Source organism: Cebus imitator, unplaced genomic scaffold (genome assembly GCF_001604975.1).
Source record: "Cebus imitator isolate Cc_AM_T3 unplaced genomic scaffold, Cebus_imitator-1.0 Scaffold99, whole genome shotgun sequence".
NCBI lineage: Eukaryota > Metazoa > Chordata > Mammalia > Primates > Cebidae > Cebus > Cebus imitator.
Window position 1 is genome coordinate 4884178 of NW_016107414.1, and position 27653 is coordinate 4911830.

Sequence of the window (27653 nt, forward strand, 5' to 3'; positions counted from 1 at the left end):
ACAGTATAGTTAAGAAAAGGACATTTAGTCTCTAAGTTCAGAGGGAAGACTGCTATAGTCATCTGATTGCCTTTTCTAATAGTATTCATAATCTTTCTCCTATCTTGAGCAGGAAAATGTTGGGGCTTTTCAGGAAGCATAATAAGATCCCTGGGTAAGTTGAAATTCACTGGCCCGCCTTGGGTACAGCCTGTAAGTAGTCACATTTGGAATTTCTTCACCAGCCTTAGCCACCACATTTGGGCACTCTTCTATTAGGCAAGCATGCCGTCAGCTCCCTACCATCCAAGGCATCCTGAGGCAAGCAGTTTTTGTATCTGCACTCATGGATCACAGCCTGCTGGGGCTAGCTTGAACAGATCATCATGAAGTCACATTGAATGAATGTTGATAATCCCTGTCCCTTTAAAGTTAGACTTAACCCCACTGGAAACAAATAAATATTAGACTTTATATAATCGTGTCTTTGGAAGTACTATTGGGAATTCTGTTACTGAACTTACATTGGATCTTGCCTATAAGTGTTTTACCGAAGGGGTTGGAGAAAGTTCACATTTTGCCTTTCTTTTACAGAAATGAGTTGCTGAATGAGTTTATGGACAATGCCAAAGTGTCTAACAGCCCTTCCCAGGCCATTGAGGTGGTAGAGCTGGCAAGTGCCTTCAGCTTACCTGTTTGTGAGGGCCTTACCCAGAGAGTAATGACTGACTTTGCAATCAACCAGGAACAAAAGTAAGTGGGTCCTGTATCTTCACCATGAAGGAAAGTGTAAAATGGAGCAGACCTTTCATCCATCTGCACATTCAGAATGTTCATAGCTTTCTATCCCGTATTCCCTTGCAAAAAGCCAGAATGTATTAATTTCATGATTTCATTTGTTATGCAAGTCAGGAAAGCCTATAGATTTGACTGTTAGAACCTTTCTTGTTCCTAATATAGTTTAATGCAGCTTCAGGGTCCCTTTTTCTGGTTTCAAAACTGATAGGCTACAGGCGAGTGTCAGAGACACCAGGAACCCCAGCACCCAAGTGAATTACAGTGTGATCCTCTGGTTTCTTTTCTTAACAGGGAAACCCTAGGCAAGCTAACTGCATTCACCAATGACAATGATACTGACAGCAGCAGTGACAGTGACAGCGACAGTGACACCAGTGAAGGCAAATGAAAGTGGAGATTTAGGAGCAGCAATGGCCTCACCATAGCTACTGGAATTGCACCTGAGAACTGAGATGTGCTAAAATTTAACATTATTACAAAGAAGACAAGATGCAGATTTGGTGAATTTGTTCCTGTGAGGTACAGTCAGTACACGGCTGACTTATTTGCTACTTAATAACCATTTATTAATGCACCATTAAGGGTTTAGCATTTAAGTAGCAACATTGCCATTTTCAGACACATGGTGAGGTCCATGGCTCTTGTCATCAGGATAAGAGCCTGCACACCTACAGTGTCGGTGAGCCAACCTCACACTTCCATCCTCGTGCGATTGCCCTCTCCCTGTTGCTGGGCTTCTGCCTTTCTTGGCCTGATGTGATGCTGGTTCTTCATCTTAGAAAGGTGTTCATGCAGTTACATCACAGTTGGTGTTGGGTCAATAGTTTCCCAATTTCAGGATATTTTGATGTCAGAAATAATGCATCTTAGGAATGACTAAACAGGACAGTGGCAGTTTAGGCTGCACAACTGGTAAAATGACTGTAAATAAATGTTGTAATTAATGTACATGTTTGCATTTCTGTTATTTTAATATAGCCGTTGCCATAGTTTTCTAACTTGAACACCCAGAATGTGTCATGCCTCCCTCTTTTTTGTCTATAGCTGGCAGCTACTTTAGTGGTCGAAATGAGAGCTAATGATGACAAAAGGATGTGGAATGTCTTTTGACATCATTGTGTATTGTTGGTAATCAAGTTGGTAACAACTACTTCTAGCAACTCTACCACTGTGACTTAAATGGCTTGGAAGGCAGTACCTGGAGGTTTGCAGCATTCCTGCCTTCATGAGGGCTTCTACCACTGGCGACTTTGCACACACCTGGCTCCCAGATTTCCTTAGGTACCCCATCAGTTGTCCACATGAGCAGCTTCATCTTTATTTACCCTACCAGAGCTGACGATTACGGGATACTATAGTCTACTAATACTTGCAAATGTGTGTTCCCATCTGTCTACCATCCTCTTAAGGCCAGGGCCCAGTCACACATCCTTAGAAATGAAAGGATGGTTTGTGTTTTCTCTTAGAATGTCTGGTCTTGAGGTACCCTCCTCCCCCAAGAAAAAAACCAATATAGTAACTAGCTACAGGGTATTGCTCCATATCAAAGTGGATTTACAGGACAGAGAAGGTAAATTGGCCTTCAGTCTTGGTTTACAGCTTCCAAGGAGAACCTGGCCACCTGAAAGGTTAACTCGGTCTCTTCCTGTCTCTGGTTCATCAGCACCTGCAGATGCCCGATTCTTCTTAGCCTTACTAATCAATACAGTCCTTAGATTCATGGTATACATCTTCCTATCCAGGTGCCAATTCTGAATCCTCATGTTTCTCTGCAGCTAGGGGTGATAGGAGAAAATCCATCTGGGTAGCTGGCCCATGAATTTGTAGTAGACTTTCAAAATGAGTGATTTGTACCTTGGTAATACTCCAACCCCATACTCTGAGCAGTTAACTGCCCTGAACTAAGAAAAATTAAGGCCCCACAGGATGAGTCTGTATTCTCTGTAAATGTTTACTTTATAATAGTCTTAATCCTCTACTATCAGTAAAATGTTCTTTTGGCCAGGCGTGGTGACTCACACCTGTAATCCCAGCACTTTGGGGAGGCAGAGGTGGATCACTTAGGTCCAGGAGTTTGAGACCAGCCTGGGCAACATAGTGAGACCCTAGCTCTACAAAAAATAAAAACAGCCAGACTGGTGGCATGGACCTGTATCCCAGCTAATTGGGAGGGTGAAGTCAGGGGATTGCTTGAGCGTGAGAGATGGAGTCTGCATTGAGCTGTGATCGCGCCACTGCACTCCAGCCTGGGCAACAGAGCAAGACCCTGTCTTGGAGAAACCAGTTTCAGAAGAACAAATGGGGCTGGGTGCGGTGGCTCATGCCTGTAATTCCTGCACTTTGGGTGCCAGTGTGGATCACTTGAGCCCAGGAGTTTGAGACCAGCCTGGGTAGCTGGGCATAGTGGCACATGCCTGTAGTCCCAGCTACTCTGGAGACTGAGGTGGGAGAATTGCTTGAGCCTAGGAGGCTGAGGCTGTGGTAGCCATGATTCCACCACTGCGTTCCAGCCTGGATGACAGAGCAACCTTTGTCTCTGAGTGGGGGGAAAAGGCAAATGGGATTAAGGATTCCCATGGAATGGGAAGGGGAAAGGCAGTCTTAATATATGTGGAATAAAACTTGCTCAGTGTTGCCTCCGTTACATTACCAATGTGTAGAAGTCAGAAACTAGACTTCTAGATTGGTTCAGCATTAACATTTGAGGATTTGAGGACTGTCTTAAATTATAACCATCAATGTATTCAAGGGCACACAAAGATTCTACATGCCTAGAATCAAATCTGGCACCTAGGTGCTTCTTAGTAAATGCTTAATGCCACCAACACTGCAAACTATTCGTTGATTTTGAGACCTCAGTCATCTGTTTCTACAAGTGGGCCATATGACCTCTTAACTTCAAGAGAAGCACTAAGGTAACCACAGTAAATCAGACCCTCCCCTTTCAGCAATCTCAAAGCAAAAACAAACAAAAAACCCTACTTAGCTGTTATATAAACACTGTAACAAGCACTAGGCTTAGAGGAAAAGATGTCAGATTGTACTGTCACTGGTTATATATCCATATTCTCAAAATAGGGTCTGCAAACTGCAGGATTTGAAATCTATTTTTGTGGGTAATTTTTTTTTTTTTTTTTTTGAGATTGAGTCTTGCTCTGTTGTCCAGGCTGGACTCTGCCTCCTGGGTTCAAGGAGTTCTGCCTCAGCCTCCCGAGTAGCTGGGACTACAGGTGCCCACCACCAAGCATGGCTAATTTTTGTATTTTTAGTAGAGGCAGGGTTTCACCATATTGGCCAGGCTGGTCTCAAACTTTGTGGTCCACTTGCCTCGGTCTCCCAAAGTGCTGGGATTACAGGTCTGAGCCACTGCACCCGGCCATGATTAGAATTTTTTAATGAAATGCATTAGAACATCTAAGCACAATGCAATTTTGTGATAGTTGAGGTGCATTTTTGCATTACAGCATAGATCTGTGCACGTAGATACATGCATTAAGTGTAGCAGATCATGATGTAAATTTTCCACTGCTGGTCATGGTCAAAAAGTTTGAAAAATGAAGATACAGCAATCGAGTCATTAGAAGCACAGGCGTGTAGGGCAGGTTTTATAGAACCATTTAGATTCAACATTAATGGTAGAGTGGCATTTTACAAAAAAAAAAAAAAAAAGGCATATTTGATTTGGGTGCTGTACAAAATCTAGGCAGTGAACACATCTTCAGCCTGGCCCAGGAAATATCCTATGAAAAAAGTGCTGTCCAGGCCAGGCACAGTGGCTCAACGCCTGTAATCCTAGCACTTCAGGAGGCGGAGGCTGGAGGATCACTTGAGTTCAAGACCTGCCTAAGCAACACAATGAGAACCCATCTCAAAAAAAAAATGCTGTCCAGCTGTGGGCTTTCAGGATTCAGGACTGCTGAGGATCAGGCCCAAGAACATTTTTCGTAGCTCTGTGATTTAAGATGCTTGAAAACTAAGAATGTCCAAGAGGAGTAAAGGTCATGACAAAATTTATTCCCAGGACAATCTTAAGTTCTGCCACAAGTATCCATGGTGTCTGTTCCCCAACCGTGGCCCCTTCACAGGCTTTTGTCTTACAACCCCTGCAGAAGCCCTTCAACAAAACTAATAGGCTAGTGAAACCTCCTCACATGGGTAAGAGTTGCAGTGGGCAGGTGACCCTCCTCCCGGCCCCCATCCTTTGCTTCCTCAAGTTCCCTGCCAACCTCGGGGCCCACAGATAACATCAATTGGAAGGAAACCAGGGAAGCACAGACCTATAGTGTACAACAGGGGTGTAGTGACTGCTGGACCTGATGAAGAGAATATGCCTGACATTTAATAAGCCTTTTTATTTCCCTTCTGTGTTAAATGATCTGTTCTGCACTGAGCCAAGCAAGTTAGTTTTAAAACTGGTGGCACAATTCATTTGGGACTTGGAGACTGCTTTTATCCAGAACCTGTTAAGAGAGTAGGGGATTTAAATTAATACAAAGGAATACAAAGGTAGCGTGCCTTAAAGACTAAAGTTACATTTTAGTTTGTTACATTATTGATTTTGAAATATTAAACAACATGAAAGCAGAGTTTTAAATCAGGACACATGAATTTTAAAATGAACACTGTCCTACATCAATGAGGAGGGAGGCAATGAGGTAATTTCAGGCTAAAACAGATTGATGAAAGCAAGACCAAAGTAACGATTTGGCTTTTTCTGATTTTTGCTGTGGAAATGGCAGTGCTGTGACTTTTCACTTGCAGTTTAAATGCAAGGCTGAAGTGAAGCTGACCTGCCTTAATGGCTCAGGGCTATATAACAGCCCTTGGGATTCCATCTCCTGAAAGTAGCACTGAGAACCCAAGAGGAGGGTCCACTGCTTTTTGCAAATGGTTACTGAGTTACATCTCAGGAAGATTTTTACTAAGCACAAGGAAGGAAAATAAAGGCATAGCCAAGTAGGGACTCCTTTTCAATAGCATCTTAGTTCCTAATAAGCAACTAGGGGTTGGAGGTGGGTGTGTCGGCTGGTAAAGGAACTAAGGTTCAGATGCCTGTAATCTTCATTATTTTTATTGACAGGTTAAAATAAACCACTCAAGGCCGGTGGCGGTGGCTCATGCCTATAATTCCAGCACTTTGGGAGGCCGAGGTGGGCAGAACACAAGGTCAGGAATTCAAGACCAGCCTGACCAACATAGTGAAACCCTGTCTCTACTGAAAATACAAAAAAATTAGCTGGGTGTGGTGGTGGGCACCTGTAATCCCAGCTACTCGGGAGGCTGAAGCAGGAGAATCACTTGCACCTGGGAGGTGGAGGTTGTAGTGAGCTGAGATCGTTCCATTGCACTCCAGCCTGGGTGACAGTGCAAGATTCCGTCTCAAAATAAATAATAAACCACTCAGTATTGCTTACTTCTTTTACGTTCAGATAATCACATCTGAAGGAAGTTATTTTAGGGCTCCAAGATTTTCTTATAATCTATAATATTTTACATATCTCATACAAGTAAAATAGAAATATGACAAATAGGGAAGTTTAGCTTTAAGTAAATCCACTTAGGAGGGAACATAAGGAATATTAACATGAACACAAGCCAAAGGCAGACCAATATATCCCCAAATCAAAGGACAAGGCCAGTGCCATACAGACACTTGAATGTAATTATCCAAATACAAGGGCTGGAATACACCTATAGATACATAAAACAGAACCTGCCCCCTTTGGGATTGCACATGTATTGCTCAGATAAAAGTGCCTCCTCAATTATTTCTTTGTGAACACATAATCCCCAACAAAAAGTTGTAATTTTGAAGGAAGCTGACAATATTTTTAATGTAGAGACGGTGGTCTTCATGGAGTAAAAACTTAAAAACTAAGAATTTGTGGCCAGGCCCGGTGGCTCACACCTGTAATCCCAGCACTTTGGGAAGCCGAGGCAGGCAGATCATGAGGTCAAGCGATCGAGACCATCCTGGCCAACATGGTGAAAATCTGTCTCTACTAAAAAGAAAAATTAGCTGCGGGTCATGGCATGGACATGTAGTCCCAGCTACTTGGTAGGCTGAGGCAGGAGAATCACTTGAACCTGGGAGGCGGAGGTTGCAGTGAGCCGAGATCGTGCCACTGCACTCTAGCCTGGCAACAGAGTGAGATTCTGTCTCAAAAAAAAAAAAAAATGAACTGAGAAAGTTATCTGGGTTTTATAGCAAATCTACATAAAATACACAACAAAACTACTTAATCTCTTCATTAAGATTTCAGGCTCCCCGTCCCCACTTTGAAGAGATTCCCAGCCCAAGTACTAGAAAGAATTAATGTCTATCACCAGTGTTTTAGAACTGTGAACTTTGACCAATATAGGCTGCCAAATTAACTTGTGGGTAGAACCAACATTTAAAAAAGGCATTGGAATGATATATCCCCAATTATAAATACATTGGCATTTTGGCTTGTATATTACTCTTTGAGCAGCAGGAATCAATTCACCAAAACCTTCGAAGGCAAAAAGCAGGCTCTGGACTTCAGGTAATGCAATTCACAGCCTGGAAACTGCGTACCAGAAGTTCCTACTTCTGCTGTTGTCTGTCAAGGAAATTTTCTGTACGTACAACAAACTAGAAATGTACTTTTTGTTTTGTTTTGAGGCGGAGTTTCGCTCTTGTGGCCCAGGCTGGAGTGCGATGGCGTGATCTCGGATCACTGCAACCTCCACCTCCCAGGTTCAAGTGATTCTCCTGCCTCAGCCTCCTGAGTAGCTGAGATTACAGGCATGCACCACCACACCTGGCTAATTTTGTATTTTTAATACAGATGCGGTTTCTCCATGTTGGCCTGGCCAGTTTCAAACTCCTGACCTCAAGTGATCTGCCCACCTCGGCCTCCCAAAGTGCTGGGATTACAGGCATGAGCCACCACGCCCAGCCAGAAATATACTTTTTGAAAAGGGATGAGGTACTCAGTTTTCATCTTGTTGCTTTATTCAGTTTGCTCGGAGGGCAAAATCAACAGTAGTAGAGATCACAAACATTATTTTGATTGGCTTCACAAGCCTGATCAGTAAAACCTGAAAAACAGAAAATGTTACACAAGTTGCAAAGAAAGCACTCCTGGAGTTCACTGACATGATAGCAAGTGGAAATAATATAAATGCAACAGGTGTTAACATTTAGAACAGTACTTGTAAACCTGCTCCTTTCTAGACAATTCTGGGACCCTTGTTGCAAACCCTTCATCTATCACTGCTGATTTCCTTTGACATGAAATATGACTTTACGAAAATCTTCCTAGACCTTACTCTGGCTGCACTTGTGTGGTTCCTATTCCCACAGCGCTGGCATATGCTGTCAGGATCTCCACTATCTGCTTAGTTTCTAGGGTCATTCGGGCTTCCTTCAGCCAGTCCTGCGCCACTCGTCTGGATTCCCCCTTCAGCTGATTGACAAACTTTGCTGCTAGCTCCAGATCACCATGCTCAATGCAATAGGAGGCATATGACAGTAATTTAAATGTGTTTATATCCTCAGGGCAGAGCTCCGGGGGCGGCTTCAGTTGCTGAGGTGGGAATAGGAGCAGGGACTGCAGGTAGGAGAGGAAGTACTGGTACAAGCTATTCCTGGTTTCATCAATCATTGCTACCCTTCGGGCCAGTTTTTGAACAGCATAGAAACGGGCTCTAAGGGTCTCTTCACTGTACACCCCACGGGTCAGGGACTCTGGAGGGATAGCTGCGGTTAAAGCTTGGGTAAATTCATTATCAGAACAGTTGGCTTTGATGGCCTCAACTGCACTACCCAGTGGGACAGTAGGTGTTTCTGCAGATGAGGTCTTCATGCTGTACTTTAATGCTTCCACTGAAAGCCAGAGTTGGTGGGCTTTTCTGGCTTCCTCTTCAGCAACAGCATGACCTACAAAGAAAAAAAGGCAAAGGCAAACATTTTTTTCTGCATCTGATGACATATATCCAAAGAACTGATGTACATTCAACAAGCTACATCTACACATGTAGAAGATGAGGCCAGAAAGAGCTCACCCTCACCACTTATTTCTGGCATATTTTCTTAGCTGGCCTCTTCATATCAGGCAGTAAGGCATGACATGATTTGCTGGAGTGCAGTGGTGCGATCTCGACTCACTGTAACCTATGCCTTCCAGGTTCAAGTGATTCTTCTGCCTCAGCCTCCCAAGTAGCTGGAACTACAGGCATGTGCCACCACAACCGGCTAATTTTTGTATTTTTAGTAGAGATGGGGTTTCACCATATTGGCCAGGCTGGTCTTGAACTCCTGATCTCGTGATCCACCCGCCTAGGTCTCCGAAAGTGCTAGGATTATAAGTGTGAGCCACTGCTCCCGGCCAGCATGACATGATTTTACGGGGACTTGTTTTCACTAAAGTCCTGGAGAAAACAGGGAGGATGTATGTGCAAAAGCACAACTAAGTCTCCCTTCCCTCTTCCTGTGACACCCAGGACAATGCTAGGTCAAAGAGTACACAGAAGTCAATCACATCTACATGATATCTAATCCACATATTTTTTACCTTTAATAGTTGAGAAAGAAACATTATTTAAATTAGGCTAAGACTTTTGCTAAGGCTATCAGAAATTTTCTGCAAAGAAATGGGAGACTTCAGGACCAGGTACAATGGCTCAGGCCTGTAATCCCAGCACTTTAGGAGGCCAAGGTGGGTGGATCACTTGTGGTCAGGAGTTCAAGACTAGCCTGTCCAACATGGTAAAACCCAGTGTTTACTAAAAATATAAAACCTAGCCAGGTGTGATGGCATGCACTGCTTGAACCTGGGAGGCAGGGGCTGCAGTGAGTTGAGATCACACCACTGCACTCCAGCCTAGGTGACAGAGTAAGACTCTGTCTCAAAAAAAAAAAAAAAAAAAAAAGGCAAGGGGGTCGGGGGAGAGACTTCAAATGAACTTAACAGACTGCTGGATCTTGAAATTCCATGAGTATTGAGTTTATTTTTATTGTTATGTGACAAAAAAAAAAAAAATTCTATAACAGCCTTAAAAAAACCCATTTTATTAATACCCTCATCGTCAGGACATTTCTCTTGCAGTGTTGCACATGGAGGCCTCCGCATACATACTGTCCATTTGGTAGGTAGATCTGGCAAATCACCACGTCCAGATAACCCACCAAGCCTGTGGAAGGCAAGCATGGGACCATACTGACCCCTAGCCCTTACCACCAGGCACATGAGACAAAGCCAAAGGGAGCTGGGTAAATAGCCTTCTAAATGGTGATTTTGTGTCTGTCATACAAAGTATAAAATTTCTAGTTATACAGATTTTGCCATTACTTTTAATGGCAATAACTTCAAGTAAGGAGAGTGACTAGTATTTTTATTGTCCTGATGTCAATATATGTATCCCATTATGCTTATAAAATTATTTTAATAAATTACACCAAGGAAAATTATCTGTGAGATAACATAGCATATGCTTACTCTGAACAGCCTGTTCGATTCCTCTGAGTCTGGCATAGGCAGTGTTTATATCCAGAGTAAAGTTGTCAACTTGCTCTTGACTGAGACGACGAAACTGTAATTCTTGTTCAGAGAGTTGCTCAGATAGGTTCTGAAATAAAACACAAATAGTTGCAGAAAAAAGTGATACTCAATGCATGTCATGTAACTATTAATCTTCCAGCAACTACTTGATGAAGAGAGCCTTACAGCTGTCACGAAAATCCTACATTACATGTAAACAAAGTTTCAAAAATGTCTTGACTCATATTTGATATATATAATTCTGTACAAATCTACTGATGGAATTTATATTAGAGGAAGCATACCAAGAGAAGAGAGAAGGCTGTTAAAGACAGAAACAAATTGCCAACCTTATTTTATTTTAGAGACAGAATCTTGCTCTGTCAACTAGGCTGGAGTGCAGTGGCATGACCTCAGCTCTGCAACCTCCACCTCCCAGATTCAAATGGTTCTCATGCCTCAGCCTCCGGAGCAACTGGGATTACAGACATGTGCCACCATGCCCAGCTAATTTTGTATTTTTAATAGAGTTGGGGTTTTGCCATGTTGGTCAGGTTGGTTGAACTCTTAGGCCTCAAGCGATCCACCCACCTTGGCCTCCCAAATTGCTGGGATTATAGATGTGAGCCACTGTGCCCAGCCACAAATTGTCAACTTTAGAAAGTAAATTAGCTGTACTGCAAACCTAAATATAACTAATTAGATAAAATTATATTCCAACATCTTTTAAGAGCTTACATATTAATTTTTCTCAAAAAAAAATCCATCAAATAGAATTTAAAATACCTTTTCATATTGACATACATTTCGATTCTCTGGAAGACTTAAGTAAACCTCAATATGTTCTTGCAAGATAAAGTAGCAAGTTAATATTATTGTAAATGATTTCTTGAATAGCAACTATGATTAAAGGTATCCTGATAATTTTCTGGGATTTCAAAACTCAACTTCTCTGGGAAGTTACCTCAGTTATAAAAATTTAAGCGCTATCATATCATCTATAGATACTATACCATCTATAGTATGTCAAATATTACTGTCTGCATTCCTGAAATCCCCTTTACCAACTCTCCTTAAAGCTCTGAATATTCCAGATGACTAGTATATATATATTAGAAACACATCTGATCATGAACACACAGGTACACCATTATGTAAAAATAAGCAGTTCTGTAGACATACAAAAGCCCCACTCCACAAGGCTAGAATTGGATATCATTCCCCATGCTTCGACATCCTCAGAGTACATTAAAAAGAAAAGAGAGTCTGTTAATCCTGTCAGGAAGAGGGGTATGGCTGAAGGGAGTCCAGGCTTTACCACAGGTCCTCACCTGCTCAAATTCATACTTCAGCTCTTGTTCTTGTACTCTAAGGACATCTCGCAAGTGATCAGTGTGGGCAGCTGCCTGTCGGCGAAGCTGGGTTCTCATTTCATTCTCCATGGCATCTCTGACTTCCTCTATCTGTGAAACCAAACAATAATTATTAGTTTCCAATTCTCCACATATACTTTCAGGAAAACAGAAAGACTACTATCAACTATGATAACAGCAGCTTCCATATCCCAAACAATCTAATGTGCCAGGCATGTGGACACTTCTTATGTGAAACAGAAAGCTGAATACTGGAGGGTGACTCAAACAAGATCACACAGCTGTGGCAAAAAGCAGATTCCAAGGTCTCTCTCTTTCTCTCACCCCCAAACTTGTGGTTTTTTTCCACATCACCAGGCTGCCTCTCATATAAAACACTGTCATTTCCTGAATCACATGCTCCTTTGAGAAAGAACTAAATCCAGGATATGAAGAAAAGTAACTATACAGTTGGGATCAAGTACAGCTTTACTACAACCATCTGTGTGACCTTGGGGAAATGATTTATCTTCTCAAATCTCCACTTTCTCATTTGTGAGTAATAATGCCTACTTTGAAGAATCATTAAGAAAATTAGTAAGTATCTGGTAGTTATTGAACATAGTTTCTTCTAAACAAAGAAAACTGCTTATTTTTAAATGAATTTAATTCAACTTGAGCCAAATAAAAAATATACCTTGCCTAACAATCAGTCATAGGTCACTTTTCACTTTACAGATTACTTAACACTAATTACCTGAAAGTCAGAACTTATTTTTTCTAAGAAACAATATAATGAATCAATGAATCCATTCAGTCAGTGCATAAGTATTTACGAAATGCTAGTCCTGTGGGCCAGGCAGTGCCTACTATCTGTTTGGATCCAACGGTGATTAGGGCAGATGAAACTCCTCTCACACAGTGTATATCTCAATGGAGGAAGCAGACAGTAAACAAACTAAAGGGACATCTCAGATTGTGATACCTATTTCTACCTATGAATTCGAGCAGGCAAGGACCTGCTGTAAAGCATCAACACCCTTCAACCTCCTTTTCCCCCACCTTACATAACAGGAATACAGAGACTCTACTTTGGAGTAAAGGGATAGGAAAACTCAGCCTTGCTAAGAAGGTGACAGCTAAGCTTACAACTTAAGCTTAAAGCTTACAGTTTAAAGAGAGAAGACAGAACAGCGTACTAGGCAGAGCAAACATAAATGTCCTAATATAAAAGATATGGTCAAAGCACAGACAAAAATATAACAGGGTGCCTAGAGCAGTGAAATGGCTCATGGTATGCAACAATCAAGAAGCCTTTTGGGTATTGGTTAAGAATCTGGAATTATATTAAATGAAATGGAGGATTTCCAGCCATGTAGTGTCTGATTTGACTGTGTTTTATTTGCTTGTGTAAATAGACACAGAAAGAAGGATATGAAGAAAGGGGAAATTGATTGGGCATGGTGGCTCACACCTGTAATCCCAACACTTTGGGAGGCCAAGGTAGGCAGATCACTATAGGTCTGGAGTTCAAGACCAGACTGGCCAACATGGCAAAAGCCCATCTCTACTAAAAATACAAAAATTAGCCACATGAGGTGGCATGCACATGTAATTCTAGCTACCTGCAAGACTGAGAGGCATGAGAATCACTTGAACCTGGGAGGCAGAGGTTGTAATGAGCCAAGATTGCACTACTGAACTCTAGCCTAGACCACAGTGAAAGACTGTTTTAAATAAGAAAGAAAACAGTGGAAACTGTTAAGATGACAGCTTGAGCTAAGGTGAGAGTAGTAATGGAGTGGACAGATTTGGGATTCAGTTGGATGCAGAACTCGTGGGATCTGAGGAGGGACTGGATATGAGCTGATGGAGAAACAACGAAGCATAAACCAGGCTTGAATAACTGAGTAAGTTGTTCAACTCAGTTTATTTAGAAACAAGCTGAGGGGCTGGAAGACAGGCTGGAGAGAATAAATAAATCTGTTTTGAACATGATAAGCATGAAATGATTACTGAAAATCTAGCTGGAGATACCAGGTAGGCTGCAGGATAGGAACCTGAAGCTAAGGCAGAGGTCAGAGCTAGAGGTAGAAAGTTATTAGATATAGATGGTATTTAAACTTCCAAACCACGGACTTGACAAGAACACTTAGAGACAGTTTAGATGAAGAAAAGATTTCAGAACTAATGTCAGGTATGCCACTATTTGAGAGGCTGAGCAGAAATGGAGGTTAAGGAGTGGCCAACAAGGTAGGATAAAGGCCAGAAGAATACGGTGTCTGGCAGCCTAGGGAAGAAAGAGTTTCAAGAAGGAGGAAGCGGTCAGTAGTACTGCTGAGAAGACACAAAGATGGGATGAGAAGTTGGGTTCCCAAATCAGCCTATAGATACCTATTTAATACATTGTGTGCCCAGATAGAGGGCTAAAGAAGCTATTTCATCTGTTTTTTAACCACCAACCACTTAACAACACAAGCAGAGAAAAATATATTCAGATACCAACAAAGATTCCTTCAGCACTGCTTTAAGGGACAGAGGTTCAGCTCCACTGGAAATATGAGCTAGATAATCCTGGATGCCAGTAGCCTATGACTTTCTTATACTTCTGCATCTGCTCAACATAAAGGAACTCTACTAGATCACTGCTTTCCTAGAAGTTCTGATTAGGAGAATGAGGGCGTAAGCTCCATTCTAAAGGTCAGGTGGCATGACTTACAGTCAATATCCTACAGTTAATGACTGTATTTTTTTTTTTTTTTTGAGATGGAGTCTCACTCTACCACCCAAGCTCGAGTGCAGTGGCACCATCTTGGTTCACTGCAACCTCTGCCTCTCAGGTTCAAGGGATTCTCCTGCCTCAGCCTCCTGAGTAGCTAAGATTATAGATATGTGCCACCACGCCTGGCTAATCTTTGTATTTTTAGAAGAAATGGGGTTTCACCATATTGGCCAGGCTGGTCCCAAACTCCTGACCTTGTGATCCGCCAGCCTAGGCCTCCCAAAGTGCTGGGGATTACAGGTGTGAACCACTGCACCTGGCTGAGCCAGTATTATTTCTAGAAGTAAACAATCAAGTTAGAGTCACTTTAAATGTCAGGCAACAATTCTCATTTCTTTTACCTTTTTTTCCTGTTCAGCCTGTATTTCACTTCTGTGATGCTCTAATGCTTTTGCTACTGCAGAGTCAAATGCCCGCTTTTCTTCCAGCTTTTGTTTCTCCAAGGCTACTGTGATGTGCTGCTTTTCTGTGGCCTTCTGTTCTGCTAGCTCTCTATTCAGCTGATCAATGCGACGATGTGCATGAGCAATCAGGGAGTTTAGATCATCGGTAGAGAGCTTGTCAGCTAAGCAAAAGAGCACATTAAAAAGTTAATGATTTCACTAAAATTATACCTCATTACAAGGTAATCTGCTTCAATTTACTATAATTTAACAGCAGTAAACAAAAGTAAAATGTAGCAAACATAAAAAGACATTTCAATTCTCCAGTTCAAGCAGAAATTGGCTAGCACCCAATAAGATATTTTCAACCCCTGGCAAAATTTAGGTAGGCCTTCAAATAATCAGTTCTTTTCCAGGAACTCTCTTTTAATCTGAACTAATCATAAATGAACTTTCTAATTTACTGTAACTTTGCCTCTAAAGACAAAACTTAAATATACAATCACTTCTATATTTTCTTTCAGGCATAACTATGATTAGTTATAACAAGCATCTAATTGAAGATTCTTTTCTGCTAAAACTAAAAATCAAATTCAAGTTTTCTCAGACTTTTGCTTAATAAGTTTTTTTTCCTTTTCTGAAACACATATGACCTAGGATAGTGAGCTGCAGGAACCAGAGCTGTCCATCAGAATTACCGCAAAGCTTTTAAAAATACACCCAAAGATTTTCATCTAGGGTTAAACCAATGTCTGTTTTTTTAAATAAATCTCAATCCAAAGGTGTTCCAACATATACACAGATTAAGAATTATGGCTGGCGAGGCGCGGTGGCTCGTGCCTGTAATTCCAGCACTTTGCGAGGCGGAGGCAAGAGGATCATCTGAGGTCAGGAGTTCAAGACCAGCCTGGCCAACACTGGTGAAACCCCATCTCTACTAAAAATGTAAAAATTAGCTGGGCATGGTGGCGGGCACCTGTAATCCCAGCTACTCGGGAGGCTGAGGTAGGAGAATTGCTTGAATCCAGGAGACAGAGGTGGCAGTGGGCAGAGATCACTCCACTGCACTCCAGCCTGGGTGACAGAGTGAGACTCCATCTCAAAAAAAAAAAAAAAAAAAAAATTGTGGCTCCATCAGCTGGATGCAGCAGCTGATGCCGACAATCCCAGCACTTTGAGAGGCCAAGACAGGCAAATCATGTTAGGCCAGGAGTTTGAGACCAGCCTGGCCATCATGGTGAAACTCCTTCTCTACTAAAAATACAAAAATTAGTTAGGCATGGGGACACATGCCTATAATCTCAGCTACTCAGGAGGCTGAGGCACAAGAATTGCTTGAACCTGGGAGGTGGAGATTGTAGTGAACTGAAATTGTGCCATTGCACTCCAGCCTGGTGACAGAGCAAGACCCTGTCTCAAAAAAAAAAAAAAAAAAAAAAAAAATTATGGGACCAACACCAAAAAAAAAAAAAAAAAAAAAAAAAAAAAAAAAAAAAAAAAAAAAAAAAAAAAAGAATTATGGCTCCATCGCTTCTTGGTCTTTGGCTGAGATGAAGAATTATGGCTCCAACAGCAAAATATAGAATGCAGGAAATTCTATATGATTAATGACTCAATTTCTTAAAAAAATACATTGAAAAGCAAAAAACAAAAAGGGGCAAGAGATTTATTGACTAAACTCAACATGTGGAACGTCTATGGATATGGATTTGAATAAAAAACTGTAAAACCTCATTCTATGAAACCACAGGGGATATTTCAACACTGAATGGACATTTGGTGACTGTAGGGAACTGTTACTAAGTTTTAGGTGTAATAATACTATGGTGATTATGTTTTTAAAACATACTCAAAGTATTTACAAGTAAAAGAACATGATATTTGAGTCTGCTTCTATATAAGCTAAGGCAGAGTGGGAGTAGATGAGACAAAACTGGCCATGTGCTGATGACTACGAAGCTGAGTGATGGGTCCTGGAAGTTCTTTAGTTTTCTTCTTACTTTTTAATGTTTGAAATTCTCTAAAGTAATCAGTTACAATCCATATTACACACACACACACACACACACACACACACACACACACTTACTTCACATCTATAGGATTCAAATCACTTGATGAAACATTTTCGTTCCTGAGAGCATATGGATGCCAAAAATATCCAATTCAGATTTATCATGTGACATAATTCTACTTTATATCTATCTAGAAAGTTTTGCCTAAGAATCATAGGCACGACGAAAAGACATTAGTCTTTTAAAATTCAAAACAAAAGACTTTAAACATGAAATATACATAACACTCACCTAGGTCAGAAACACCTACAAAGGAAAAAGAAAAACAGTTTGAAAAAAAAAAAGGATGCACATACATTATTGATCATTAAACAGAAATATCTAAAAGGAAACAGAAGGATTTGGAGACTAGTATCAGGAAAAGCTATTTTAATACTGGAAAGTGAAATGATAGAGCTATTTCCTAAAATTTAAAGGAATTGTAAAACAAGACAAACCAAGGTAAATAACATTTTAGAAAATAAGAGAATCATTGATATTAAATGTGATTTTGGTTTTAAAGGACTTATCTCTGTTTCACAGTAATCAACTTAAATTTTGTGTGTGTGTGTGTGTGTGTGTGTGTGTGTGTGTGTTTTGAGACAGTCTGCCTCTGTCGCCCAGCCTGGAGTGCAATGGCACAATCTCAGCTCACTGCAACCTCTATCTATGGGGCTCAAGCAATCCTCCTACCTCAGATCTCAGTCTCCCAAGTAGTTTGGTGTGTGCCACCATACCCAGCTAATTTTTGTATTGTTTTATAAAGATGGGGTTTTGTCATGTTGCCCAGGCTGGTCTCAAACTCCCAGGCTCAAGCGATCCACCTGCCTCAGCCTCCCAAAGTGCTGGGATTATAGGAATGAGCCACTGTGCCTAGCAACTTAAACATTTTTTCTTCTTTTTATTTTTTTGAGACAGTCTCGCTCTGTTGCCCAGGCTAGAGTGCAGTGGTGCAACTTAGGCTCACTGCAACCTCTGCCTCCTGGGCTCAAGCAATTCTCCTGCCTCAGCCTCCTGAGTAGCTGGGACTACAGGTGCCTACCACCGTGCGTAGCTAATTTTTGTATTTTTAGTGGAGACGGGGTTTCACCATGTTGGCCAGGCTGGTCTTGAACTCCTGACCTCAAATGATCCACCCGCTTCAGCCACCTAAAGTGCTGGGATTATAGGTGTGAGCCACCGCACCTGGCCTCAACTTAAAGATTTCATAGAAACTATAATTGTCTTTTATCTCTCCCATTTTCATTAGTTCATAGAGTATTTTACTAAATCATAGTTTTGACTCTCTGTTCTCAGTACCAGTCCTCTTTCAACATTTCAAATCCTTAATAAATTCATTTTTTCTTTGGAAATTTTAAAACAGTGGATTCATACCAAAGTTTCATTTAATCTGTGCAAATTAAACAAAGAACTACAATGGCCTGATTTGACAGTAAGGGAAAAAATGGTATTCTACATAATTTGAATGATGCCCCTCACCATGATCACAAGTACCAACAAAAGTGTGACCATGTGACAGGAGACAGGGACTGCAGCCAGTCTCAGCTACTGCCTCTGAGGATGAGCTACTCAACATCCTGGTATGAATGTCTTACCTTCTTTTTTTTTTTTTTTTTGAGTCAGAGTCTCGCTCTGTTGCCCAGGCTGGAGTGTAGTGGCATGATCTCCGCTTACTATAACCTCCACTTCCCAGGTTCAAGTGATTCTCTTGCCTTGGCCTCCAGAATAGCTGGGACTACAGGTGTGTACCACCATGCTCGACTAATTTTTGCATTTTTAGTAGAGACAGGGTTTCACCATATTGGCCAGGCTGGTCTTGAACTCCTAACCTCAGGTGATACATTTGCCTCAGCCTCCCAAAGTGCTGAGATTATAGGCATGAGCCACTACGCCCAGCCAGTCCTGACCTTCTTAATAACCTTTGGATACAACAAGTCCAAAGACAGGTATTTTTCATCCAAGGGGGTCTAAACATCAACCGACTAAACATCACTCCCTCCCACACCATCAATCTCATATAAAAATAAATTTTTCTCCTCATTATAGTTACATCATTCCTCTTCTCAAAAGGCCAAAAGGGAGTCCCATGTTGCTGATACAAATCATTCAGGCAGGGAACAGTGAGGCTAGTGGGGGAGAAAGAAATCCCAGCTCCACCCCAACCTTGCACAAATTACTTTTCTGCCCCAGTTTTCTCATTTAAATAATTGGGATAACAAAATTTATCTTTCAAGGCTGTTATGAATTTCAAAAAATTAATACATGTGAAACGCTTAGAACTCAGTGCCTAGTACAAAATAATGCTCAGTACCACTAGGTAGTATTACATTTGGAACCTTGCTCAGCTACAGATAACACAGAAAGAGTACTGGACAACACCAGGACATTTGTCCTTTGGGGAAATAATTAAGAGCAATCCCAGAACCTAAATTAAAAAAAAAAAAATACTAAGAACAAAATGCCTCATTAGACAAACCAGCACTAACAAATTTGGTTTAGATCTTAGTGTGTTCTGATTTCAGAGGTGAGGACATCCACCGAGGGCTGGGATAATCATGAAATAATGGCTATCTCTAGAAATAAGCAAGAAATCAGTAATGGGGTTGTCCCTGAAGATGAAAACCGTGTAAGTGGGAGGGAAACCTCAAATGCCAATTCTATCTTTCAAATTTTGTACTGTGAATATGTACTCTATTTTATAAATTAGCAAACATTTAAATGGAGGTCACTCAAATAAGAAACAACTCAGAGATTGCTCCACAATGGACTCTCACTTTCTACATGACACCTTTCTTTAGCACAGGTTTCTCAACCTTGGTGTTACTGACCTGCTGGTCCAGACAGTTCTCTGTGAGGGGCTATTCTGTGTACTACAGTATGTTTAGCAGCACATCTGGCCTCCACCCACTAAATACTAGTAGCTCCCTCCAGTTGTGGCAAACAAAAATGTCTCCCAGTATTGCCAAATATCCAGGGAGGGGCAAAATGCCCTCCAGTTAAGACAGGAGTTCACCTTGTTGGCCAGGCTGTTCTTGAACTCTTCATCTCAAGTGATCCAGTTGAGAACCAGTTTAATATTTTCATGTTTTACTATAGTTGGCCGGACGCAGAGGCTAAGGTGGGCGGATCATTTGAGGTCAGGAGTTTGAGACCAGCCTGACCAACATGATGAAACCCCATCTCTACTAAAAATACAAAAAAATTAGCCGTGTGTGGTGACACATGCTTATAATTCCAGCTACTAGGGAGACTGAGGCAGGAGAATTGCTTGAACCTAGGAGGCAGAGGTTGCAGTGAGCCAAGATCGTGCCACTGCACTCCAGCCTGACGACAGAGTGAGATGTCTTTAAAAAAATGTTAAAAACATCAGAGCTGACTTGGAAAAATCAGTAGGATTTAGTCTACTGGGAAGACCAAAGACAGACAGAATGCAAAATCTTAGGGCTGATGCTTGTAAGTAACTCTCCACAAATAAAATTTGTCCTGCCCTGTCAATCTAATTTCATTTTATTTGAGCTAGTAGAGACTCCCTACTACCTACCATGTCAAGTTTATAACAAGGAGCTTACATCTACCTAATGCAAAGAGACAACAAACAAGCCAATTTATAAAAATTTTAGGAAGATAAAATAAGTTAACATGGTAGAGTGGTTTGTGGAGGAATATAGTCAGGGAAGGTCTCTGAGGTGCTCACACCTGTTTCAGTTGTAACCTCAATGAAGCAAAGACAACCCCTTAAGAAATTCTGATGAGGGAAACGGTGCCAACATGGCTCAAGTTTATCCTTCTCAAGGATGAACCGTCCACAATGCCCTCTTTGCTAGATGGTAGCTATCCAGTGTCTGAACAAGTCACTGGTCCCAGACTGAACTTTGTATTTCTCCACACTATTCTCTCTCATAAACTGTAGTCACTTTTTTACTGGATAAGAGTCTGACATCTGCCTCCTGAGTCAACTGCATTCAAAGAGCTAAATGTTTGAGTTATCTTTTGACAGGCTTAACTCCACTTCTTGACATTCAATATCCTTGGGTGGCCATTATGCAGAATTATTATAAATCCCTGCATTGGTCTTTATTATCTTTGCTCCTTAGACCAGCCATAGTTCTGTGATGCAACCCTGACACCTTCAGCACAGAGAGACCTATCACATGAGAAGTCTGCTTTCTAATAGATGCTAGCATTTAAACAGTATTTTAGGCCAAGTGTGGTGACTCACGCCTGTAATCCCAGTACTTTGTGAGGCCAAGGTAGGTGGATCACTTGAGGTCAAGAGTTCAAGAACAGCCTGGCCAACAAGGTGAACCCCTGTCTTTACTAAAAGTACAAAAACTTGGCCGGGCACGGTGGCTCATGCATGTAATCCCAGCTACTTGGGAGGCTGAGGCAGGAGAATCACTTGAACCCAGGAGGCAGAGATTGCAGTAAGCCGAGATCGTGCCATTGTACTCCAGCCTGGGTGACAAGAGTGAAACTTCATCTCAAAAAAACAAAAAAAAAATAAAGAAAAAAAAGTACAAAAAATTAGTTGGGCGTGGTGTCACACTCTTGTAATCCCAGCTATTTGGCAAACTGAGGCAGGAGGATCGCTTGAACCCAGGAGGCAGAGGCTGCAGCGATACAAGATTGCACCACTGCACTCCAGCCTAGGCAACAAATAATAATAATAAAAATAAAAATAAAGAGTATTTTAATTTTGCTGAGACTGGTGATCTCTGTGATTCTTAGTAGTGTCACAGAACTTCAGGGAAATGTGACTACTATAGTTATACCGTGTAACGACTTCAGCATCTAAGTTCCCCGTAGTCTCAGCCTGAGGAAGTACATAGCCAGACAGATGATTTCCTGCTTAATGCAGGGTCCCTAGGTGAATTCTCAACAAAGTGTTGTTTTGTCATAGAGCAGTCATAAGGTGTGCTTTAAATAATTCACTACAAATACTTTTAAAGTAACAAGGTTTTTTAATACTTATAAATAATATTTCAATAGCATCAAGGTTACAATGCCACTTTCGTTCACTTGAATTCCAAACTTTTTTTTTGAGAGTAGCAAAGAACAGAACAGAATCACAGATTATGGAATTAAACACTAGCTGGAACTCATGTTCACCATAGCTAAACCTACAGGAATATTGTCGCGGATGTGTCATCTGTAATGACTGTGGTTAAAATGAAATGTTGAAATAGTATACTGTACACAAAAAGAGATATGCATGCCAGAGGGATTTGGACTACAAGTTTAGACTCACTGATTAGTTGTTAAAACATAAAAAAAAACATTACTTCAGTTGTACTTACTCATTCCTTTCCACCCAGGAAGAACTTCTGGAGTAATACTGTCCAGCTCTCGTTTAAAGTCTTTCCGAGCTTGGACCACCAGGTCATGATACTGAGATACGACTTTAGCCTCAGACTGAGCTGCTTGGACCTGAGCAAATACAAAGGGTATATGGTTAAACTGAACAAAAAGTACCATAAACATTCCAAGAGGCCAGGCGTTGTGGCTCACGCCTGTAATCCTAGCACTCTGGGAGGCCAAGGTAGGCAGATCACAAGGTCAGGAGTTCAAGACCAGCCTGACCAACATGGTGAAATCCCGTCTCTACCAAAAATATCAAAATTTTTGGGCATGGTTAATTCCAACTACTCAGGAAGCTGAGGCAGGACAATAGCTTGAACCCTGGAGGCAGAGATTGCAGTGAGCCAAGATCACGCCACTGCACTCCAGCTTGGGCAACCAAGTGAGATTCCGTCTCAAAATAAAATTAAAACATTCCAAGAAACAGAAGTAGTATTTCTTCATTTGTTTACATTTTGTTGGAAATGTGCAAGGAAATCTGAAGCTCAGAAAATGGAACATAATCCTTGTTTCCTTCTAATTCCTATTCAAATGCCATGACAGGCCCTTTCCCATTTTATTATGCCCCCTCTCCCCTTTCTGTGGGTCACAAGAAACTACCCATACAGATCATATAAGTCCAGGCGGGAGATCTGCTACAAAACAAACATTTTCACAAGTGACATTAACCATAAACAAAAATGCTACCTATTATAGAAAATATCAACAATACAAAACAATCCACTTGGTTGGTGTCCAAGGCAAAATTTTCTTTTCTTTTTTTTGACAGGGTCTCACTCCGTCACCCAGGATGGAGTGCAGTGGCACCATCTCAGCTCACTGCAGCCTCAACTTCCCAGGCCCATGCCATCTTCTCATCTCAGTGCACACCACCACGCCCATTTAATTTTTTTGTATTTTTTGTAGAAACAGGGTTTCACCATGTTGCCCAGGCTGGTCTCAAACTCCTAGGCTCAAGTGATCTGCCTGCCTAGGCCTGTCAAAGTGCTGGGATTACAGGTGTGAATCACAACACCCAGCCATGGCAAATTTTTTAAAATGGTAACAACTAATATACTTTGACTTTGCAGGAGAAAAGATCGGGAAATGGTAGGAATTTATTATTTTCCTAAATCCTTAAAATTTTTTGACAAAGGGATTATATTTTAAAATATAAAATACTGTAAGACCAAGGAAACATACCTTTTTGACCACATTATCCAGATCTACTATCATGTTGTGAAGTTTACCCTCTGCAGCAGTTATATGAGGCTTGGCCCCAGTGACCTCTTTTTTCTTTGCATTTTCAATCACACTTTTCATCTTCTCTAACTCTTCTCTGCAAACCAACAAACAAACATTTAACATAATTTCTTGTCGACTCTATTAAAGAGTTTTGATGTCAGTACAATACATAATTGTTAAAAGTCCGTGAAAGAGGCCGGGCGCAGTGGCTGATGCCTGTAATCCCAGCACTTTGGGAGGTGAAGGCAGGAGGATCACTTGAGCCCAGGGATTCAATACCAGCCAGGGCAACAAAGGAAGACCATGTCTCTATTTTATTAAAAAAAAAAAAAAAAAAAGTCTATGAAAAAAATGTAATTGCTTTTTCTTTCTTTTTTTTTTTTTAAGACTAGTCAAGTCCAATAGCGAGAAAGGAGGAAAGAATAGAACGAGCAGCTTGGTCTGTAACTGACTGTGATCAACTGATCTAACTCACTATCTCTGGACCAGTATCAATGCTTTTTTGTAGTTAGTAAACAGAGAAGGTTTTCTCACCAACAAATGAAAACACTTTGGTTAGAAGCTAGATTTACCAGAGTGAATCGGAGAGGTAGCATGGTATATGAGGTGACCCAGGCTTCAGAACAAGACAGCCCCAGATTCAGCTCCCATATCAGTCTCTCATTTCCTACATACTTTCATGTAAGGAATAGAAGTAATTCATGAGGAGTACTTAGTGCCTGGCCATATCATAAGCACGTGATAAACAGCAGCTCTTGCAAGGATCAACCTGACTCCCCAGCCAATCAGTGAGAGCTACCGAAGGCAAAGGCACAGGAGAAGGCCAAAAACTTCACTAAGCAAATACTTAACTGGGTCTCAGGGTGCCCTCACGATTCACAATGTTTCGTAAGACAGACAGACTGTGGTCTACCCATCATAAAACACAGAACTCAAAGTGATATGAGCATAATGCCTTAAATCTCCAAAAAGATATGCTGGTTTTATCAGACTTCTTTCTCTACTAATAATAAATATTTTCTGAAGAAAGACAGCAAAATTTTGAGAGACAAATAACTATTCCATACTGCTGATGAGGGTCTTTAGTCAAATGTAGGTTTCCATCAGCAGAGGCTGATCTTATACCTGGGTTTGTTTGCTTGATCCTAGTTTTAGCCAACTTCCAGGAATCATGGTCAAGGTGGCATACCTATTACATACTCATTATTTTGGTAGTTAAGGCAAACAGATTGTGACATACTTTCTACATTCTGGAATTACAGGTGTGTAATCCTGCCTAATTATATTATATTTCGCCATGTTGGCCAGACTGGTCTTGAACTCCTCCGGCCTAATTATATTTTATTCCTTCTCTCTTTTCACACCTTCGTACAAGTTCCTAATGCCAATTCAGAACAAGCACAGGTGGAAAAGGGAGGGAAAGATTTCTCTATCTCCTCTTTATACAGACAATACAAAGAAAACCCAGCCCAAAGAAAGCCATCAGGAGGCCCTAATTACTTGTTAAAGTCCATGAGTAATTACTTGGCTTTGAGAAGGGCATCGGCAGCTTCATCTACTGCCTTTCTGCGTTCCTTCAACGCACTCTCCACTGTGCGCCACTGAGCAGACTTCTTCTCGCCTGCAATCTAAACAAAAAATTTTAATTACATAAACATAAATAATTGCTACTATAGTCATATGGTAGGCCAACAAGATTAAACACAGAAACATGTGACATTAAATTCAAAGGTGAAAATTTATATATTTCTCCAGAGTAAGAACTCTTAATTTAAGGCTTATGTTTTGGTGCAGTGAAGTCCATGATGCAGCTCCCATCAACTGTCTTTCCACAAAATTGTTCAAAAAAAAAAAAAAAGTTTGTGTCCAGTACATATAAGCTTTTTTTTGTTTTGTTTTGAGACAGAGTCTTACTCTGTAGCCCAAGCTGGAGTGCAATGGTGTGAACTCAGTTCAATGCAACCTCTGCCTCCCAGGTTCGAGCAATTCTCCTGCCTCAGCCTCCTAAGTAGCTGGGATTACAGGCATGTGCCACCATGCCCGGCTAATTTTTATATTTTTAGTAGAGATAGGATTTCACCATGTTGGCCAGACTGGTCATGAACTCCTGATCTCATGATCTGTCCATCCTGGCCTCCCAAAGTGCTAGGATTACAGGCATGAGCCACTGCCTGGCCATATAAGCATTTTCTAAGGGAGGTTTGTTTTTTTTTTTTAAGATTCTCAAAAGGATTTATGAACCAAAATCAGAGTTTAAGGATAAATAGCAGGTTTACACATTTATAGGGTCCTTATTCCTCCTAAATGTTACTCTAAAGAACAACCCTTCCTAATTTGTTATGTATAAGTCAACTATTGCCAAAAACCTCCCTTGGGGCTGGGCATGGTGGCTCACATTATAATCCCAGCACTTTGGGAGGCCGAGGAGGGTGGATCACGAGGTCAGGAGATCGAGACCATCCTGGCTAACACAGTGAAACCCCATCTCTACTAAAAATACAAAAAATTAGCTGGGCGTGGTGGCATGCGCCTGTAGTCCCAGCTACTTGGGAGGCTGAGGCAAGAGAATCACTTGAACCCGGGAGGTGGAGGTTGCAGTGACCAAGACTGCACCACTGCACTCCAGCCTGGGTGACAGAGCAAGACTCCATCTCACAAAACAAAACAAAACCTCCCTTGAGGTGAATTTTATGATCTGTGAAGTGTGTATTTTTTAAAAAGTTTTCCTTGAAAATCTTAGGCAGGTCTAACATGTTTTTCTTCAGCTATGGAACTGATTGCCAACTTTTTGAGCAGAGCTTGCTCATATGCAGGGAATATATAATACTGAGAAAAAAAACCCTATTCTTAAAAACAACAAAAAAAAAGTCCCTACTTTTAGAAGAAATATTAGTACATCTTTTCTTTGCGTACTGCTTTTTAAATATTCTATGTAAAATTTTGCAAAGTATATCTTATAATGTGAATAATAAAGTTGATGTTTCAGTGAACTCCCACTTTAGCCATCTTGCAAATAAAATACATCAAGAATGGATGCTGATTTGGGGCCAGGCACTGTGGCTTACACCTGTAATCCTAGACTTTGGGAGGTAGAGGCAGGTGGATCACTTGAGGTCAGGAGTTTGAGACCAGCCTGGCCAACATAGTGAAACCCTGTCCCTACTAAAAATACAAAAATTAGCCAGGCATCGTGGTGGGCACCAGTAGTCCCAGCTACTTGGGAGGCTGAGGCAAGAGAATCACTTGAACCTGGGAGGTGGAGGCTGCAGTAAGCCAAGATCACGCCACAGCACTCCAGCCTGGTGACAGAGCAAAACTGTCTCAAAAAAAAAAGGCCAGGCATGGTGGCTCACACCTGTAATCCCAGCACTTTGGGAGGCTGAGGTGGGTGGATCACGAGGTCAAGAGATCGAGACCATCCTGCCAACATGGGGAAAGCCCATCTCTACTAAAAATATAAAAATTAGCTGGGTGTGAGGACGACTGCAAGTCCCAACTACTAGGGAGGCTGAGGCAGGAAAATTGCTTGAACCAGGGAGGGGGAGGTTGCAGTGAGCCAATATTGCACCACTGCACTCCAACCTCATGACAGAGTGAGTGAGACTCTCAAAAAAAAAAAAAAAAAAGGATGCTGATTTGGGCCACATGAATATCCTGTCATATATGATAACTTTTCCAAGACTCTAGAGTATGATGTTAGAAGAATCTGACCTCGAACTAAAAGTTCTCTTTATAACTGACCTAAACAGACTCACAAATCATGTAAATGTCAATGACATATCTGGAGGCCAAAATTTATCACCCTTGTTGAAGGTACTCCTGCTTACAGAGGTCCAAAGAAAACCTACCCCGTAACAGACAGACACAGGTTCCCCTACAATCAAACAAAATCCTACTATTACCAAATCCCACTCTTCACAAACACTGCTTTGAGAAAGTTAATCAGTAGACATTAGGAATTACATGTGCACCTGCAGCTTCTTGTACTAGAAGAAACGAAAGCTGGAAGTCATTCTTAACATTTCAAAACACATATTTATACATTTTTCTAATTATTTTGGACATTGGCTAATACTCTCATTTCTTTTTTTTTTTTTTTTTGAGACGGAGTTTCGCTCTTGGTACCCAGGCTGGAGTGCAATGGGCGCAATCTCGGCTCACCGCAACCTCTGCCTCCCGGGATCAGGCAATTCTCCTGCCTCAGCCTCCTGAGTAGC

General features: G+C 41.3%; 2 protein-coding genes across 13 annotated transcripts in view; one reads left to right on the forward strand and one right to left on the reverse strand.

Moving 5' to 3' along the window:
• The window catches only part of PTCD3 (pentatricopeptide repeat domain 3), a 30874-nt gene extending 29087 nt beyond the window's left edge, over window positions 1-1787 (forward strand). For 3 of the 4 annotated variants that reach the window (XM_017536632.2, XM_037741364.1, XM_017536633.2), the window contains 3 exons: window positions 113-154; window positions 574-732; window positions 1069-1781. In XM_017536632.2, coding sequence (XP_017392121.1) covers window positions 113-154; window positions 574-732; window positions 1069-1165 — 298 coding nt within the window. In that variant the 3' untranslated portion in view covers window positions 1166-1781. Of the gene's footprint in view, window positions 1-112; window positions 155-573; window positions 733-1068 lie in introns of all 4 variants that reach the window. The other variant, XM_017536631.2, reaches the window with a different exon arrangement.
• A 5947-nt stretch (window positions 1788-7734) lies between these two features.
• The window catches only part of IMMT (inner membrane mitochondrial protein), a 44955-nt gene continuing 25036 nt past the window's right edge, over window positions 7735-27653 (reverse strand). For 8 of the 9 annotated variants that reach the window (XM_017536626.2, XM_017536625.2, XM_017536628.2 and 5 more), the window contains 8 exons: window positions 24961-25064; window positions 23395-23530; window positions 22152-22281; window positions 17107-17121; window positions 14759-14982; window positions 11615-11746; window positions 10242-10371; window positions 7735-8683 (listed from right to left, as the gene is read on the reverse strand). In XM_017536626.2, coding sequence (XP_017392115.1) covers window positions 8070-8683; window positions 10242-10371; window positions 11615-11746; window positions 14759-14982; window positions 17107-17121; window positions 22152-22281; window positions 23395-23530; window positions 24961-25064 — 1485 coding nt within the window. In that variant the 3' untranslated portion in view covers window positions 7735-8069. The remainder of the gene's footprint in view (window positions 8684-10241; window positions 10372-11614; window positions 11747-14758; window positions 14983-17106; window positions 17122-22151; window positions 22282-23394; window positions 23531-24960; window positions 25065-27653) is intronic. The other variant, XM_017536622.2, reaches the window with a different exon arrangement.